The sequence below is a fragment of the Trachymyrmex septentrionalis genome, unplaced genomic scaffold (genome assembly GCF_001594115.1).
Source record: "Trachymyrmex septentrionalis isolate Tsep2-gDNA-1 unplaced genomic scaffold, Tsep1.0 scaffold24, whole genome shotgun sequence".
In the NCBI taxonomy this organism is placed as follows: domain Eukaryota; kingdom Metazoa; phylum Arthropoda; class Insecta; order Hymenoptera; family Formicidae; genus Trachymyrmex; species Trachymyrmex septentrionalis.
Window position 1 is genome coordinate 753,748 of NW_017305397.1, and position 17,725 is coordinate 771,472.

General features: G+C 34.7%; 3 protein-coding genes across 3 annotated transcripts in view; 2 read left to right on the forward strand and 1 right to left on the reverse strand.

Moving 5' to 3' along the window:
* Nucleotides 1–2,163, forward strand: part of LOC108748691 (protein zwilch homolog) — a 2,987-nt gene extending 824 nt beyond the window's left edge. The window contains 9 exon segments of the mRNA XM_018486967.1: nucleotides 1–196; nucleotides 272–424; nucleotides 501–653; nucleotides 736–940; nucleotides 1,041–1,120; nucleotides 1,229–1,467; nucleotides 1,548–1,775; nucleotides 1,879–1,991; nucleotides 2,079–2,163. The exon segment at nucleotides 1–196 is cut by the window's left edge and continues 26 nt beyond it. Of these exon segments, the coding sequence (XP_018342469.1) occupies nucleotides 1–196; nucleotides 272–424; nucleotides 501–653; nucleotides 736–940; nucleotides 1,041–1,120; nucleotides 1,229–1,467; nucleotides 1,548–1,775; nucleotides 1,879–1,991; nucleotides 2,079–2,155 (1,444 nt within the window). The 3' untranslated portion in view covers nucleotides 2,156–2,163.
* Nucleotides 2,164–2,635: 472 nt separating this feature from the next.
* LOC108748686 (centaurin-gamma-1A) lies at nucleotides 2,636–6,516 on the reverse strand. Its single transcript, XM_018486960.1, has 13 exons — nucleotides 6,351–6,516; nucleotides 5,502–5,734; nucleotides 5,273–5,414; nucleotides 5,045–5,176; nucleotides 4,771–4,931; nucleotides 4,556–4,698; nucleotides 4,283–4,478; nucleotides 4,099–4,201; nucleotides 3,781–4,008; nucleotides 3,590–3,707; nucleotides 3,276–3,488; nucleotides 3,043–3,187; nucleotides 2,636–2,971 (listed from the first exon to the last, which is right to left on the reverse strand). Exons 1-13 carry the CDS (start codon nucleotides 6,514–6,516, stop codon nucleotides 2,795–2,797), a joined length of 2,157 nt encoding a protein of 718 aa, XP_018342462.1. The 3' UTR covers nucleotides 2,636–2,794.
* A 2,435-nt stretch (nucleotides 6,517–8,951) lies between these two features.
* LOC108748685 (protein argonaute-3-like) overlaps nucleotides 8,952–17,725 on the forward strand; it is a 14,572-nt gene continuing 5,798 nt past the window's right edge. Inside the window, exons 1-4 of the mRNA XM_018486959.1 lie at nucleotides 8,952–9,265; nucleotides 10,178–10,339; nucleotides 11,790–11,857; nucleotides 11,928–13,626. Of these exons, the coding sequence (XP_018342461.1) occupies nucleotides 9,253–9,265; nucleotides 10,178–10,339; nucleotides 11,790–11,857; nucleotides 11,928–13,626 (1,942 nt within the window). The 5' untranslated portion in view covers nucleotides 8,952–9,252. The remainder of the gene's footprint in view (nucleotides 9,266–10,177; nucleotides 10,340–11,789; nucleotides 11,858–11,927; nucleotides 13,627–17,725) is intronic.

The following is a 17,725-nucleotide window of genomic DNA, read 5'->3' on the forward strand; positions in this document are numbered from 1 at the left end:
TACTTTGCCAATATTAGCTCTCTGCGATGGAAAAGATCCTAAGCAAAGCAAGCTTATTGGTATCATTGTTTCCCAAGATTGGTTTACCACACTGGAAGCTGTTTCCACTGCTACAACAAATCTGGCTACAATAAGAAACAAATCTCACAAAGTTGTACAGGAACATCTTAAACATCCGTTTACACAAGAACATAATGTATGTAATATATAAAATTTTAATTGTTTTAACATTAGAAATAGAGATTTAATTGATTTTTTTATATATGTATAGATTAAAATATCTATGTTCAGTGCTCTTGACTTGTTTGGGATGAAACAAGAAACGATCGATTGGAATAAGACTGCCAAAAGTGATTTTGAAGGAAGCATTAACATTGAAATGCATTCAAGTAACTTAGATTCAAGACCGTCAAAAATTACTTTAGTATGTAAACATAAAAGATTGTGTGAATGTTATATATATATATATTTTTTTTCTTGTATCTACAAATTTTTTACAGATAGCTCAAATAAATGCCGAATGGAAAGATAGCCTATTAAAAGAACTGAGAGATCAGTTATTTTTATTAAGCCAGTATTTAGCAATAATAAATGAATGTAAGAAAAATATTGGACTGCAAAACTCAATAATATTTACAACATCATATTCAGAGGTAAACAAATTTCTGCATATCTTCCTAAAAACATATTTACCATTATTTTTCCTATCTCTGACCAAGTGCGTAAATGTTTTAGGAACATGACATCGTAAACGAAAAATTAAATCTTTTGCTGAATGGAGATTTTAACTTTCGAAAGTCTGATAATAGCAATATTAAGGAAAGTAATCACAGCAACAAAGAAAATTTTGAAATTGATGCAAAACTGCGAGAACGTGTACAAAATATTTTTTTGAGGCATGATTTAGATTTCACCGATCTCTTGTGGGAAATACTTATAAGTAAGTTAGAAATTTTTCAAATATATTTGCTTATTATATGTTACACGAATAACTAATTGTGTATTCTTCCATATTCTTCTAATTGTGTATTCTTCCAAAGAGGCTTCAACATATCCACAAATGACAAACTATATTGAAACAGTTTTGAAGGAAATTATTGAGCATAAATTTACACCACAGGTAATTAACAGAAATGTATTCTTTTATCTGATTTATCTCTCAGTTAAAAAGTTCAAGGGATTTGTATATAAAAAAATGTATATAAGTATATTTTGATACTTTTTTTAGATCAATGATACAAATTTAACGAGATTTGTGAAATGCATTTCCAATCTGCATCATCAAGAAACAATATCTCATTTATTAGTGGGAAGTGTACCATTAGAACTTGTTGTAGATATGGGATTTGAGAAGCTTATTCGAGATTACTTATATATCTTAAGAGGAGCACGATTTATCGATTTACATGATATTCGGCAAAAACTAAACAATATTTCTTCCGGAATCTTCAACACAGAGAGTTACAGGTAATAACAAATATAGAAAATTTTTGTAAATTGAACAGATCAGAATCAATTGGCATTAATTACGATTTTATTACTTGCAGAAATAAGTTGATTATGTTAGCGCAAATTCACATCTGTCTGGAATGTATGTTACTTATTGAAGCACATCTAGAATGTCCAATTGAAAATTTGCAAAGTTTATTTGCTTACGCTTACAAAGAGTTCGTGTCTGAACAGTCTCCCTTACAGCATTATCCTGATCTTTGTAGTCGAATTTTCACTTTTACAGTGCCTCTACCCAACGCATTAGCTAATGAGTTAAATAAGATGTAATGCTAACAGTATTATTGATATAAACATTTTTTTAATTTTATTTGCTTGTGAAATAATACAAAACTGTAGTAAATGCAAAACACACTGATCTTATTTCAGGAATCCCTCTGTATGGAGAGCTTCTGTTTCATCTCATTCTACTGCATCGATGTTAACTACTACTACCTATTACAACAAACTGCCTATTTTTCCAACAAATATATATTCTACTGGTAAAGCAAATAAGTAAAAAAAAAAAAGAAATTTGTATTATAAAATAAGACTGAATTCTTGTACTAATTTTATTCTTTTTTCTGCAGACAATGTAGATGTACAGGAAGATATAGTCTATGGTATAAGCGTAATATCATCATCGGAAAAGTATAAGAAACTGTGAAATGTAACGCTCTTGAACTTCAAGAAGTAAAATTTTAGAATTGGTGAAATTTTGAATAAACGGGACATGGTGCGTGATGTAATTGAGCGTTTAATTAATAATTGATAAAAGTTATAAAAGCAATCTCATAAATCTTCAAATACAGTTACATGTATTAGATATATAAATATAACTACATTTATGAGTGTTTTTTGTACTCTCAGTCATTGACAATATACACTCGAGCATGCCATTAGTCATTCTCCGTGATTGACACAAATCTTATTAAAGTATCTTATTGCAAAGTATACATATATATATAAATTTCATTTAAATGATTATTCTCAATGTACAAAAGTATATCGTATTAAAAATTCCTCATTCAATTCGAGATGAATTTCGTAATCGATATTAAAATGAGTTCGTCACACGATAAAAACTTTTTACATAGTATATAAAATTAATGCTATGAATTGATTTTTATAATCCAATTTCCTTCAATATGCTTTGGCGGTTGTGAGATAAATATTATTTAAAAGCTTTTCTTTTTTCCGTGAGTCACTAAACAAAGCGTTGATTTTTTATAGTAAGTACACAGTATTAACAACATATTCAAAAAATGCAGATAAAGTGATTAAGGCATATCTTTTTTTTTTAACTTTAATACTGAGATGTGTCTACGTCGTCTATCCCGGAGACACTGGCTTGTTCCAACACTTCGAGTAATTTCTGCATTTCCATAGAATCAGATGAATTATCGAGCGTTCGTTCCAAAGCTCGCACGTACGACATGCAAGTTCGTCCTTCATGATCCAAATTCTGCGGATTCGCCTTATGCTGCAAAGTTTGCGATAACATAGCTATAGTACCGAGGAAATGCTTTAAATAAATAGAAAAGGAACACGCACCCATATTAAAAGTTGTGCCATTGCCAAATTCCCGGTTGCGCATGCTAGATGTAACGGCGTTCGCAGATCTTCCGTACTGACCGAAATATTAATGTCTTCGTAATTACAGCGAGCCAAACATAATGTAAATGCTCTCATGTCTCCCCTGTATATTCGAAGATAATAAGATCGTGAAACTACAGTGACACTTAATTGATTTCTACATCCAGTTAGACAAAAACGAGATACTTTACCGACAAACCGAATCGATGAGTAATTTTCCTAAAGAGATGTTCGGATTGATCGGTGGCAGAAAGAGTTTATCTTCATACTTCCATCTGATCCACTGCTCCTTTTCTTCCCTAGACGAATCCGAGACAGGTTTTTGTTTTCCATTCAAACAATACTCCCAGATACTATTGGCTATATCGTTACCGAGGGCCAGCATGACGCTTAAGTGACCTGCGCTAAAGCCGTCGTTAAAAATGTATCATTAAATAACAGAAATAACAGAAAATAAATATAAATGAATATTAGTAATACGCGTGAAACTTTGCCTCATACTTACGACCAGTCATCCAAATCCAAAGACCGTACCTTAGATATGTGCGAACCTAAATTTCTGTGAATACCAGAGCATTCGATGCACATTAAAACACCCAGATTAAGACTGGCCCAATCAGGATCTGAAATAAAAATATGTAGAGTATACACAAATTATTAATTGTGCAATAATTAATAAAATAAAAATCTACTCACTCGGTGCTCCACAATCAACGCATGTATCATTCCCCGAAACTTTATTCTTTATGCAATGCATCTTGAAAGCATCAGTTTCGTTTTTTTTATCACCATCACTATTTTGTAAGCTCGATAGTATTTGCTGTTCTATTGCGCTAATCCAGCTGTCCCTCTCTTCAGCATTGTTTGCTTCAAAGTGCCAAGTTTTGTTCTCCAAGGAAATAATGGAAAATTCGAAACTATCTTCTAGAAAAAGAAAGAATATGCATATTAAAAATGATAAAAATATTCTACAACTGTTAATTATATACATGTAATCTGCAAAGAGTGCAATACCTTGAGCATTGTATGATTTGGAACCTTTTGGTGTTTTACCAGGTACTTTCACAGTAACATATTGCAAAAGTATTTCTTTGCCATTAGTATCGTTCATGTAATCCTAAAAATGTTTCCTTACACTAAACATATCGTATAAATGCATAAAGTGATAAAATAGACAACTATTGCATAACATAATTACATGTAAGCTCGAATGATAAGTCAAACGTCCATCCTCTAATAACGTTACGTATTTCTTCTTCCATTCTTTCAACGACTTGCTGCTTCGTTTAAATAAATAACCTTGTTTTACTGGTATTTCTCTACCAACACCCATTTCGCCCATATATTTCTCCTTCTTGGAAGGTGTAAATATGTTCGATTTTCTTCTAAATTTTCTGGGAAACAAAATAATATTATAATAGTATCAATGTAAAAAAATGTAGAAAGTATTTAAAAAAAAGTATATTCAAACCTGATAGTTGTTGGTGTCAAGATTGACGAACGCAATTCTCCATGTTGATTTTGTACGTTATGAAAATTATCATTCAGCAATGACGAATCGTTTGTCATAGAACTATTGTGAATGGATCGACAATCCTCGTCTTTTTCTAAAACCTGTTAAGAAATTTACTTTAAACTTATATGATGTTTGATTTACTGGAGGACATAACTGATAAACTGACTCACGTTTACTTTCAATGAATTTGTGGTCTCTGTATCTTTGTTATGAAGTTGCACGTTTTTAATAATAGCAGGGACTGCAAATTTAACTTCATTTTCCGTAGCATGTTGACACACATCGCATGAAAAATTCTTCATCGATATGTTCTGTATGATTTTTTGACACACTAAAATTTTTCACTTATTAATACAAACGTTAGAAATATAATTTAAAGAAACATGTTTTTGTTTCAACTTATAACAAATTTATGCGTTTAGTTCCTGCCATAAACATCCTTACCATCTTGAAATACTCTTTCAACGTTTAAACCATAAATAGCACATGTTTCATAATAAGGACATCTTAAATCACACGCCAGTTTCCGTGGTCTAACATCTTTTATGACACGAGGATTGCTGTCGTTAATCGAATCTGCAAAAAATTAATAAATCAATAATTTAGAAACATGAATGTGAGAAATAATTAATAAAACAAAAATTGACAATTTATTATCTGATTACAGCATACCTTGTACACCTACAAGTATTTTTGGTACTTCTGACATATTCCGAAAAGAACACATTCTATTGTAAAAACTGCAAACTATAGAGAAACTCTCTTCATTTTCTAAGCTGAATACAAGTAATAGAGCATCTATCCAAGCTGAAAACTGAAATGGACACATCCATTATTATTTGATATAATAATAGGCATTGACAAATAATGACTTATGAAGCAAAATAGTTTTGTTGCATACTTGAGCCTCTGGCACGCCACCCTCGTCCCTTATCAAGAGAAGGTAACTCTGATCATTTATGAAGATTTCCTTTTTAAAACGACCACCTTCTGGTGATTCTTCATGCATGAAGGATCCTGTAAGATACCTATGAACCAAAGCTGACTTTCCTGAGTCTGAGGAACCAATGATCCCCAGATGCAATTCTGGAACATCTCTTGCCAACGTCCATTCATGGCTGTTGACGAAGGAATCTAAAAGAACATGAACTTACATTGGTCACATTCAGCAGATTCAACTTGCAGAACAGATACATGAGCACTTGTTATTATTGATATATTCTTTTACACATAGATCATCCAATAATCCATAACAATCTTTTACTGAACACGATCATTGACTGCATTCAGCAGAGAAAATTGATTAGTAAACATTATTTTTTAATACAATTGGGTGCATACAGCAGAGAAAACAGTTTTGCAATTGTTCTTTAATTATTAGTGTTGTCCTTATTTCCTCATTGGATCTAAATGTATAAATCAATCATATTAAAAAATTTTACAACAGTTGCAAAACAGCTTTTTCTATTGAATACAGCCATTGATTCTTTAGATCCAGCAAATTAAAGATAAGAATAAATTATTGCAAAATTACGCAGTACTCTCTAATCAGTTTTTTCTCTGCTGAATGCAACTATTATTATGTATGATACAAGCTTAACATAATATGTATATAACATTATACATACTATTTAATCATATAAGATATTATTATACATAAACATTGCAAATACAGCAAACATCATCTATTGAGATGTACATAATTATAAAGTATATGCATATAAAATATATACATAATTAAAAAGCATACCCTCTATTGCTACAACATGCTCGCGAATTTGTTTAGCGACGTGCGCGTCAGGCACGACCTCTATCAAATCATAAATGGCATATATCGATGGGTGAACGCTTTCAAAACGTTGTATTTCCTGTCTGATAGCGAGAGAATGATCGTGTCCACTCTGACCAGTTGTCATTTTTTTTTCGACGTCCGATTTTCTTTGGCGTCGATCTATCACATTAACGGCATCGCTCCGAAGTGTATCGCGCGGGCATCACCGGGAGCAGGACGATTTTCGCGAAACTTAGAGTTGTTGCTGGCTTATATGTCAAATTTCAATATTTATAAACATTATCGGTCAGGATCGGCGACGTTGGTTATGTGACACATCCGCGATCGCGGAGAGAAACGCGTAGTTCTCATGGAAGCTGTACTGCGTATTCTCAATACTTTTAACAATATGGCTGATTTCTTGCATATGCCATCTTCTGGCGTTCCTAAAAATACTCGTATATGATGCTCGGAATAGGAATGGCGCACTTGCACATAGTTCAATTGCACACACCACTTACATCGCTCTGTTCCTAGTAATTTTTCACTGCTTTACCAATAAGATCATATTATTTTAAATTAGCTCATTGGTGATGTGCGATTGATATATCATAATAAGGAGGCACCCCTTATAATTAATAATATCTATATATCTAATATCTTATATATGTGACAAATTTCTTTATATGCTGAAATTACGGCTAAAATACTGGATGAATTGCATCTTAATTGCGACAAAGCGATTTTTTTTTAAAGGCAAAATAAAAATTTGTTCTAATATTTCATCTAATGTGTACTATACGCAGTTATAAGATATAGTACAATACATAATTTTATTATTAAAAAATTTTCAAGAATCGATTTATAAAATCTGTGTACGAGTTTTTCCCAGCAATATAAGAAAGAAATCCCAAAAAGTATCATAAAGAAATAATAATTATTTCTTTAAGAAGAAAAACCAGCATAATTGATCTAGATCAGCACTTATATATGAATTTCCTTATGCTGAAATTATGCTAAAATATTACATGAATCGCGTTTTAATTGCGATACTCGTAATCAGGAAAGGCTCCCTCGATAAGAGCAATTTTTTGGGGAAAAAGGCAAAATAATAATTTATTTTTGTATTTCATCTGATGTATACTATAGTGCAGTTGAAATGCATATGATTTTATTTATTATAATTTTTGAAGAACCAATTTGCAAAATCTGCCTTTGTACGCGCCTTTGCATCAGTTTTATAAAAAAGAAATCAAAAAGATTTTATGACGTAATATTACTTCTTGAAGGTAAAATATCAGCATAAAACGTGTATCTGCGCGTAAATAAGAAACATATCATTTTATTTATTAAAATGTTTTTAAGAATAAAATTATAAAATTTGATTCTTTAATGAAATGATAGGCTTCGTAATTTGTTGCTCCTATCAACCCTAATACCCATATTTATAGTCCTTCCTTATTTTAAGAATAGAGGAAGCCTCCATGAAAGATTCCTCGATTCTCCAAGGCCTCCTTGTTTCATAAATGGATCTCAAGTCTGCCTTCCCGAAGGAAGAAATATATTAGGGATTTTAGTAACCTACTGAAGGCAGTATGTCATAATATATAATATATGCAAACGTAATATCATGAATTACGAATAACAAAAGTTATAAAGACATTGTTAATTAAATAAAGTCGTGATTAAGCATTTTACAACAATAATGGATAAAAAATAAAATTAATAGCGAATTAATTGGACGCACTCACCGCGCACATTAAAACTGTCATACATACACAAAATAAGGTAAATATATGTTTATAAATAAACATGGAAATCGATTAAATTGTAAAATACTCAATATATTTTATTGTGCTGTTAGGTAAAATATGTATTTCATAATTCGAAATATTTAGATTTTATTTTTATACTTAAGTCAAATCAGTGTACAACGGCTTAATATGCATCAGTGCTTCCAATCGGATTCGTCATAATGCTTATTATACGAAGAAGGAGAAAATACTTTTGACACAGTTTATTTTCGAAAAAAAAACTATTGAAAATAATTATCGATACGACAGATCTTCTCGAAATTAAAAGCTATTGAAAATAAAAAGACCAGTGATGAATTAAATTTGGTGATTTGATTGGTTATGAAGACTGCACCTCCTCAAGGAAACTCGTAACCTTCCTTGAAAAAAAGAAGCTAATAAAGTTTCTTGTTTGATCAAGGAAGGTTTATGAAACCTTAAAATAAGAAACAAGGAATCCTCGTTCCTTAAGGAAGGACTATGAATTCGGGTATAAGACTTCATGTACAATGAGGAGCAAAAATAAGCTTGTACTTCGGTGTAATACGATGGATTTGCTACATTGTGATTGGTTGAAGTAGAACCGAATAACCGTCAATCGTAATCGTTAATTCGTAGTCTGGGAGTCGATTGTGTATTTTGAAATGAGATGAAAATTACAAAAGTAAATTCATTAAATAATTGAATAATGAATTTCCTAATAAATTTGCTCATTTTTATAATTTTTATCTCATTTCGAGATACACTTGATCGACCTCCTGATATGGGCATTATACTATGACGGTGCACTGTGTAGAGGTAGCCATTATACTTCATCTATCTCTTATCTCCAATCGTTGAGCAGACATTTTGCGTGTTTGTAACAAAATCCGAGGTATCCAGAGTTCGGGGAATTCCGTTACTCACTTATATGTGCTGTGAAAGCTTCTAGAACATTCGAGGGTAAACTGTCGTTTGACGAGATACGAGACAGCAAAACTTGGTAACAACATAATTAGAACATTGTAGTTGTTACCCAACGGAGCTAACAAGTGATTGTGTCACGCAATATATCTTTGGAGCTTTGTTTGATATTGAATTAAGACAAAATGACGAAGAAAGGTAAGTGCCAGCTGTTATATGCGATCGTTTCAAAGCAAATGTCTCCATTTTTCCTACAAATACATCGATAATTGATTACTTCTATAATAATTCAATTCATTATCCGAATTATTTGTTTGTATTTTAAAAAACAAGTCACAATATATAGAAATAAATAAATCTGTATAATCAATCTATGTATTATAGATTGATCTTACAATATGCAATCTAATCGTGTTTTCGATTTGCTGGCTTGACTCAACCTCTAGTCAATGATACGTTCTTTTTAGCTGCAAAAAAAAGAGCTAAACTATGCAAGAAATATAAATAAAAGGAACAGATCATTGACTCGGAGTCAGCAAATCGAAAACGTTACGAAATTGAATTTCTGTATTCCAGAGTTATAACAACTTCAGAGTTGTTACAATACAAACAAACTATACTAAAAGTGTAACATATTCGTACTGGCTGCGTTCCACTTGGCATTCACAATGTTCTTACATCATTTTATCCTTATTATTTATTAAAAATACAAAGATAAATGTTACTCGTGAACATTGCAACTTGCAAGTATCAAGTAAAACGCAATTATTGTTGCTGTGCACACTTGCATTTGTAGAATGAAGTCAAGATGGCATTATGTTCTTTACAACTGAACTTTTGTATAATAATAATTATTATACAAAAATAAATAATTTTTATTTTTTTTCTCTAACATTCCTATTTTAATAGACCTATTTTATTGTACAGAAAGTATAGCATAATGTAGCTACAAGAACTTATGTATGTATTTATTAAAAGTAATTATTTAAATAATTAGCTAAAAGCTTCAAGTGTATAAATGTGTTATGTGTATATTACAATCTTCTAAAATTTGATTTGCACCTATTCTTTAAGAGATATATATTTAATAAAGAATAATACAAATTACAGGAAAGAAGAAGAAGAAGCAGACAACAGCTGCGTCAACCTCAAAAGAGACTTTGCAAGAACAGACTTCGCAAGAACAGACTTCGCAAGGACAGTCCTCGCAGCAACAAGAGGAACAATCCTCAGAAGCATTAGCTAGTTCGACGCAACAAAAGATAACCATAGGTCTGAAATGTCAACAAATTAAGATGGCATTAGGTTTTCTGTAGCTGAACTTTTTATATAATTTTTCTTTACTTTTTTTTCCTCTAATATTCCTATTTTATAATAAACCTATTTCATAAGTGTAGAAAGTATAACATAATGTAACTATAAGAACTTATGTATTTATTTATTTATTTAAAAGTAATTATTTAATTAAATTAGGGTAACGATCGTGTAACTTTTTCTTTAAAACAGTTTTTGTACAATTTCTTTAAAACAATTTTGTGTGTGTGTGTGTGTGTGTGTGTGTGTGTGTGTGTGTGTGTGTGTGTGTGTGTGTGTGTATACATGTACATACAAAAAATTTTTACTTTTCACGTTTTTGTCCCAGAGAAAAAATTACGTGATCATTATACTGAGCTGTTCAGCTTCTGTATTCTGTATTCGTTATGCAATTGTTCGTGCTCAACGACAGTTGCATAGATATTTTATACAGTAAAAAAGCTGTGCAATTGTAATAACGTTATAACGACTGTACAAGTTATAGAATGCAGGGGTACGATCTAATACTTTTCTCTTGAAATTAAAATATATCGGTATTCGTGTCTGTTACCGTACCTACTCCTTATTTCATTGCTCTTTTAAAACAGAGTCGAAACGATAATAGGCATGAATATCGACACATTTTAATTTTAAGTCAAAAGCAAAAAGGATTAGATAGAATGGAAGATCCTTATGAGATCGTAATATATTTTCCGTATAGTGTTATTAGTGTTATCTTGTGAATCTGATGCTGCATTTCAATAGTAATAACGATGAAAAAATTAACGAAGTCGAACGAGATTCAAACTCGGTATCTTTCATTTTCATATCTATATACTAAAACTGCATGGCTACGAAATACTTTTACAATTACAATTAATATTCTGTTTTCCATATAAAATTTCCATATAAAATAAAAATGAAATTAGGAACGTAATTGTGCGTCCAACTTGACAGATTGTTACGATATACGCGAATCTTCCGGCTTCCGCTCTATCTAATTCTCTTTGGCCAAAAATACCTAGTCTGGGCATTTATCATGAAACAAGTCGGAATGGATTCCGATCGGAATTATTCAATTATTTCCTAGATTTCTATTGTATTTTTTATGAAAAACGGTATAATTTCGATCGGAATTTATTTCAACATGTTCCATGATAGATACCCAGGACAGCTCTGAAATTAAATTAGTTGAAAGCTTTAAGTATGTAAATATTTATATTACAATTTCTTAAAACTTGATTTGTACCTATTCTTTAAAACCCGATTGTACCAACATTACTTTGACTTCAAGCAAGACTTAAAACTCTTACTGTTTCTCTTTAAAGTCGAAAGAGAGAGAGAAATAGAGAGTTTTAAACCTCGCTTAAAGTTGAAATTGATGCAATCGGCCTAAGAAATATTTAATAAAAAATAATACAAATTATAGCAAAGGAACAGGAAGTAGCTGCATCAACTTCGAAACAGACTGCTGATGGTTCTTCAAAACAACAAAAGGTACTCAAAAATTCAAAGTAGCAACAAGTAAGATACAAAACAGCAACAGAAAATAACTAAGAGTTTGCAGAAGTTGTTACCACAAGGTCAGCAACAACAAGAATCGTTGGGCACACGTCAAGTATCACAGGATCATTCACAACAACAACAACAACAACGAGGGGGCCGCCCACGACAACAAATATCACAAAGCGAGCCACAACCACTACAAGGAGCATGGAGTCGTCCACGACAACAAACACCACAGAATCTACCACAGCAACAACCACAAGAAGCATCTAGCCAGCAACAACAACAATCACAAGGAGCACGGAGCCAACCACAACAACAAGGAGCACGGAGCCAACCACAACAACAAGGAGCACGGAGCCAACCACAACAACAAGGAGCACGGAGCCAACCACAACAACAAGGAGCACGGAGCCAACCACAACAACAAGGAGCACGGAGCCAACCACAACAACAAGGAGCACGGAGCCAACCACAACAACAAGGAGCACGGAGCCAACCACAACAACAAGGAGCACGGAGCCAACCACAACAACAAGGAGCACGGAGCCAACCACAACAACAAGGAGCACGGAGCCAACCACAACAACAAGGAGCACGGAGCCAACCACAACAACAAGGAGCACGGAGCCAACCACAACAACAAGGAGCACGGAGCCAACCACAACAACAAGGAGCACGGAGCCAACCACAACAACAAGGAGCACGGAGCCAACCACAACAACAAGGAGCACGGAGCCAACCACAACAACAAGGAGCACGGAGCCAACCACAACAACAAGGAGCACGGAGCCAACCACAACAACAAGGAGCACGGAGCCAACCACAACAACAAGGAGCACGGAGCCAACCACAACAACAAGGAGCACGGAGCCAACCACAACAACAAGGAGCACGGAGCCAACCACAACAACAAGGAGCACGGAGCCAACCACAACAACAAGGAGCACGGAGCCAACCACAACAACAAGGAGCACGGAGCCAACCACAACAACAAGGAGCACGGAGCCAACCACAACAACAAGGAGCACGGAGCCAACCACAACAACAAGGAGCACGGAGCCAACCACAACAACAAGGAGCACGGAGCCAACCACAACAACAAGGAGCACGGAGCCAACCACAACAACAAGGAGCACGGAGCCAACCACAACAACAAGGAGCACGGAGCCAACCACAACAACAAGGAGCACGGAGCCAACCACAACAACAAGGAGCACGGAGCCAACCACAACAACAAGGAGCACGGAGCCAACCACAACAACAAGGAGCACGGAGCCAACCACAACAACAAGGAGCACGGAGCCAACCACAACAACAAGGAGCACGGAGCCAACCACAACAACAAGGAGCACGGAGCCAACCACAACAACAAGGAGCACGGAGCCAACCACAACAACAAGGAGCACGGAGCCAACCACAACAACAAGGAGCACGGAGCCAACCACAACAACAAGGAGCACGGAGCCAACCACAACAACAACCACAAGAAACACGGGGCCAACAACAACAATCACAAGAAGCATGGAGCCAACCACAACAACAAGGAGCATGGGGTCGCCCACGACAACAAATACCACAAAGTGAACCACAACAACTACAAGGAGCATCTAGCCAACAACAACAACAATCACAAGGAGCATGGAGCCGACTACCACAACAACAGCAACCACAAGGAGCATGGGGCCCACAACAAACAGCTTGGGAACAACAGCAACACAGAGCACCAACTTTACCTCAACAGCAGCAAAAAGCTTCAAGTAAATATTCTTTAATAGTAATATAATTAGAAACAGCAACAATTACTAAATTTAGTATATTTTTTAATATTTGATATAAAAAAATTTATGTAAAAAGTTCACATAGCTATATAATTTTTTAAAAAGAATTGCTCTTTTTTTGATGTATTAATGTATTTGTATTCATAACTTATACACAAAACGAATAATTAATTTTTTTATCTCATATATAAAAATACTTTGACAAAGTTATTGAAAAGCAAATACTTTATATAACATATTATTATTATTATTATTATTAGGCGTTAGGAACTCGAAAGCTCATTGCCGCAAATACCAAATCCCGCCACTGTTCCCGTCCCTGAGCCAGATCCCTCCATTTGTGACCCTCGTACCCCATTTCGTTAAGGTCCATTCTAATATTATCTTCCCATCTACGTCTTGGTCTACCCAATGGTCTTTTCCCATCCGGTTTACCAATTAGTACTTTATATGCAATTCGATTCTCATCCATACGCGCCGCGTGACCTGCCCATCTTAATCGACGCGATTTTATGACATTAATAATATCCGGACTATTATATAATTGATGTAATTCTGCGTTGTGTAATTTTCTCCATTCGCCCGTTTCCTCATCGCGTTTTGCCCCGATGATTTTTCGAAGTACTTTATTTTCGAAAGCCCTAAATCTTTTCTCGTCTTGTAATGTAAGTGACCACGCTTCGCTGCCATAAAGGACTACCGGTAAAATAATCGTTCTGTAAATTCTAATTTTTAAGCGCCTAGACAATATCCGCGAACCGAGTAGTTTCTTAACCGAATAGAAGCACGCATTCCCCAAATTAATTCTTCTCTTGAGCTCTTCTCTTATTTCATTAGTTTGGTTTAAAATCGATCCTAAATACTTAAAATTGCTAACCCGTTCAAAAATTTTATCACAGACGACCAGGTTTCCGTTATTATGAATATTCTGAATTCTATCAGTGACCATATATTTAGTTTTTTCAACGTTTATTTGCAGCCCCAGTTCTTTCGTTTTATCTAATAGAATTTTAGCGTTATTTATTAGTGTTTCTTTATTATCTCCCAACAAAGCAATATCGTCCGCATATGTTAATATTTGTGTTGTACCGTTCAACTGCAAACCATCATTACTCTTCTGCATTTCTTTAATAGCATATTCCAATACTAGATTAAACAGAAGAGGTGACAATGCATCCCCCTGCTTTAATCCGCTATGAATATTAAAAGTTTCCGACATTTGATTACCTATTCTTACTCTACCTCTGGTATCTTTTAAACAAACTTGGACTAAGTTAGCCAATTTTTTGGGTATCCCCCACCGAGTTAAAATTTCATACATTTTCTCCCGTTTTATCGAATCATACGCTTTTTTAAAATCAATGTAAAGTTGATGTACCGATTGGTCGAATTCCCATTTTTTCTCCAAGATTTGCCGAATAGTAAAGATTTGGTCCGCAGTCGATCTATTTCTCCTAAAGCCGCATTGATGATCTCCAATTATCTCATCTGCATATGGTACAAGCCTCATTAATAAAATATTCGACAGAATTTTATAGCATGTAGGTAAAAGTGAGATACCCCGGTAATTATTACAACTCATTTTGTCCCCCTTTTTGAAAATCGGGATTATAATTGAATCTTTCCATTGTTCCGGCAATGCTTCTTTATTCCATATTAAGATAATTAATTTCTGAATTTCTTCTATCAATCTACTTCCCCCCCATTTAATCAGTTCCGCCGGAATCAAGTCATTACCCGGTGCTTTGTGATTTTTTAATTTTTTAATCGCGCTTTCTACTTCTGAAATTGTCGGTTCGTTAATCCTAGGTTCAGCCGTGTGATACTCAAAATTCTCTATTTCCCGGTCGTTTTCAGATTCGACATTCAATAACCGATCAAAATAATTTTTCCATGTGTTTAAAACTGCCGTTGTATCCGTAACTAAATTATCGTTCTCATCTTTCACCATTTCCGTCCTAGCTTGGAATCCCTTTCTAAAATTATTTATCCCCATGTACGTGCCTCGTACGTTACTGCTTTTACAATTTTCATCTATTTCTTCAATTTTACGTTTTAAGTATTGACGCTTCTTAATTTTAAACATATTATGAGCCTCTTGCCTAATCTTAAGAAACTGATCCCGAGTTTCCTTCGTATTTTGAGCCAACCACGTGATGCGCGCTTCGTTTCGTACTTTAACAATTTTTACGCATTCTTCGTCAAACCACGGCTTGTTTTTGTTCCTTTTACAAAAACCAACCGTGGCCTCCGCCGATTTTACTATCGCGTCTCGTACGTTTTCCCAGTGTTTATCAACCGTGTTATCATCCGATTCATCTATTTCCTTTGAAGCCGCGAGTCTATTCGTTACTTCGACCGCGTATTTTATTCCGTTTTCTCCCTCGATCAAACCTTGTACATTTAGACGTTTAGTTCCAAACAACTGCCCGTTAGTTTTGTTTAGCGAAAGACGTTCCCTGATTTTGGCAATTACAAAGAGGTGATCCGAGTCGCAATCCGCCCCCCTATAAGACCTGACATCGAGTACGTTCGTGTGGCGCCGTTTATCTGCAAGAACGTGATCAATTTGGTTACGCGTGCCTCCATCCGGGGAAATCCAAGTTTGTTTATGGATATTTTTGTGTTTAAAATACGTGCTTTTGACGATAAGATTTTTGCCGGTCGCAAAGTTAATTACCCTCACTCCGTTATCGTTACTTTCCTCGTGCAAACTTTCGAGCCCGATCGTTGGTCTAAAAATGTCCTCTTTACCGATTTTCGCGTTAAAATCTCCCACGACTATTTTCATGTAATCGTTCGGTAATTGATCCACGAGGTGTTCGAGTTCTTCGTAGAACCCGTCTTTAATTTCGCCATCTTTATCTTCCGTCGGCGCGTGTACGTTGATTATCGCGATCTTGTACCATCGGCCCTGCACAACGAGCAATCCTAATCTTTCGTTTATAAATTTAATGTCTTTTACCGCGGATAAGATTTTCCTATTAATCATAAAACCGATGCCAAGACTATGGATCTCCGACCCTCCATAGTGAAGCGTGTACGAACCCGCATTAAGCGAACCCTCCCCGGCCCATCTTGTTTCTTGCAACGCGACAACTTCTACCCCGTACCTTTCGACCTCCCCGACCATCGATTGAAACGCCCCAGGTCTGTAAAGACTTCGGACGTTCCACGTACCCACTTTGAAGTCTCTCCCGCGTTTTGACTTTATACGACATGAGTTCCCCGAGGTAGTCCCCACCCGGAGATCCGAACGGGGGAGGGTATACTAGTTTACCTCCGGAAAATTTTACCCCAGAAGAATCCATGGCGAGTTTTGGTTGTTTCTAGATAAAGTCGTTTCACGGTGTGAGCCTATCAAACCCACGCCCAACCCCCAAACAGGAGGACCATTCCAATCGGCTGTCCGCGACTGCTTATTCAATTTATTCGCAGCTAACCTCTATCCTCAACTGAGATAGCGAGGCTTTTCCTCTATCCGCAACCCGAGGACGCGCTGTGTCCTGGTGATTGGGACCCACCCACCCCGGGGATCACTACTGCAACTAGTTTTCTTTCCCCGAGACTAGCGGTTGTTATGCTAACACAGTATATAACATATAAAATAGTTTATATTCTCATATTAGAGTAATATGCCACAATTAAATATCTTCAGTATTGATTTTTTTATTTATCTCATTTTAATGATTTTTTAAATATAAAATGATTAGAGGAAAATTGAATTATAATAAAAAATTAATTTTATTTAAAAAAAAAGAATTTTCTTCATTTTTTTCAACAAATCTAAAATGAAGGAAATGTCTAAAAACTGTTTCAAATTAAACATATTTTATATCATTTTTATATAAATCTTTCCTTCAGTTTTTATTTATTTTTCTTAAAGTAGGACACTAGATATATGTGTGAGTATGCATACATATATATGTATGTGCACGCGCGCGCGCACACACACAGGATAAGGAAAAAGTACTGGAATCCTGAAGTATCTAAAAAAATTATACGTTTTATTAAAAAATTGTAGGATTTACAAAAATCTATTTACTGATTTTATCACAGATGTGTGTGTGTGTGTGTG

What these genes read in the sequence shown, in the direction of transcription:
- LOC108748686 (XM_018486960.1), bottom strand. Translation starts at nt 6,516, where the DNA reads ATGACAACTGGTCAGAGTGGACACGATCATTCTCTCGCTATCAGACAG. An exon ending in TTGGATTTGGATGACTGGTC is followed by an intron (nt 3,489 to 3,589) that starts GTAAGTATGAGG and finishes CGACGGCTTTAG; the next exon opens with CGCAGGTCACTTAAGCGTCA. An exon ending in TGGCACAACTTTTAATATGG is followed by an intron (nt 2,972 to 3,042) that starts GTGCGTGTTCCT and finishes CAAACTTTGCAG; the next exon opens with CATAAGGCGAATCCGCAGAA.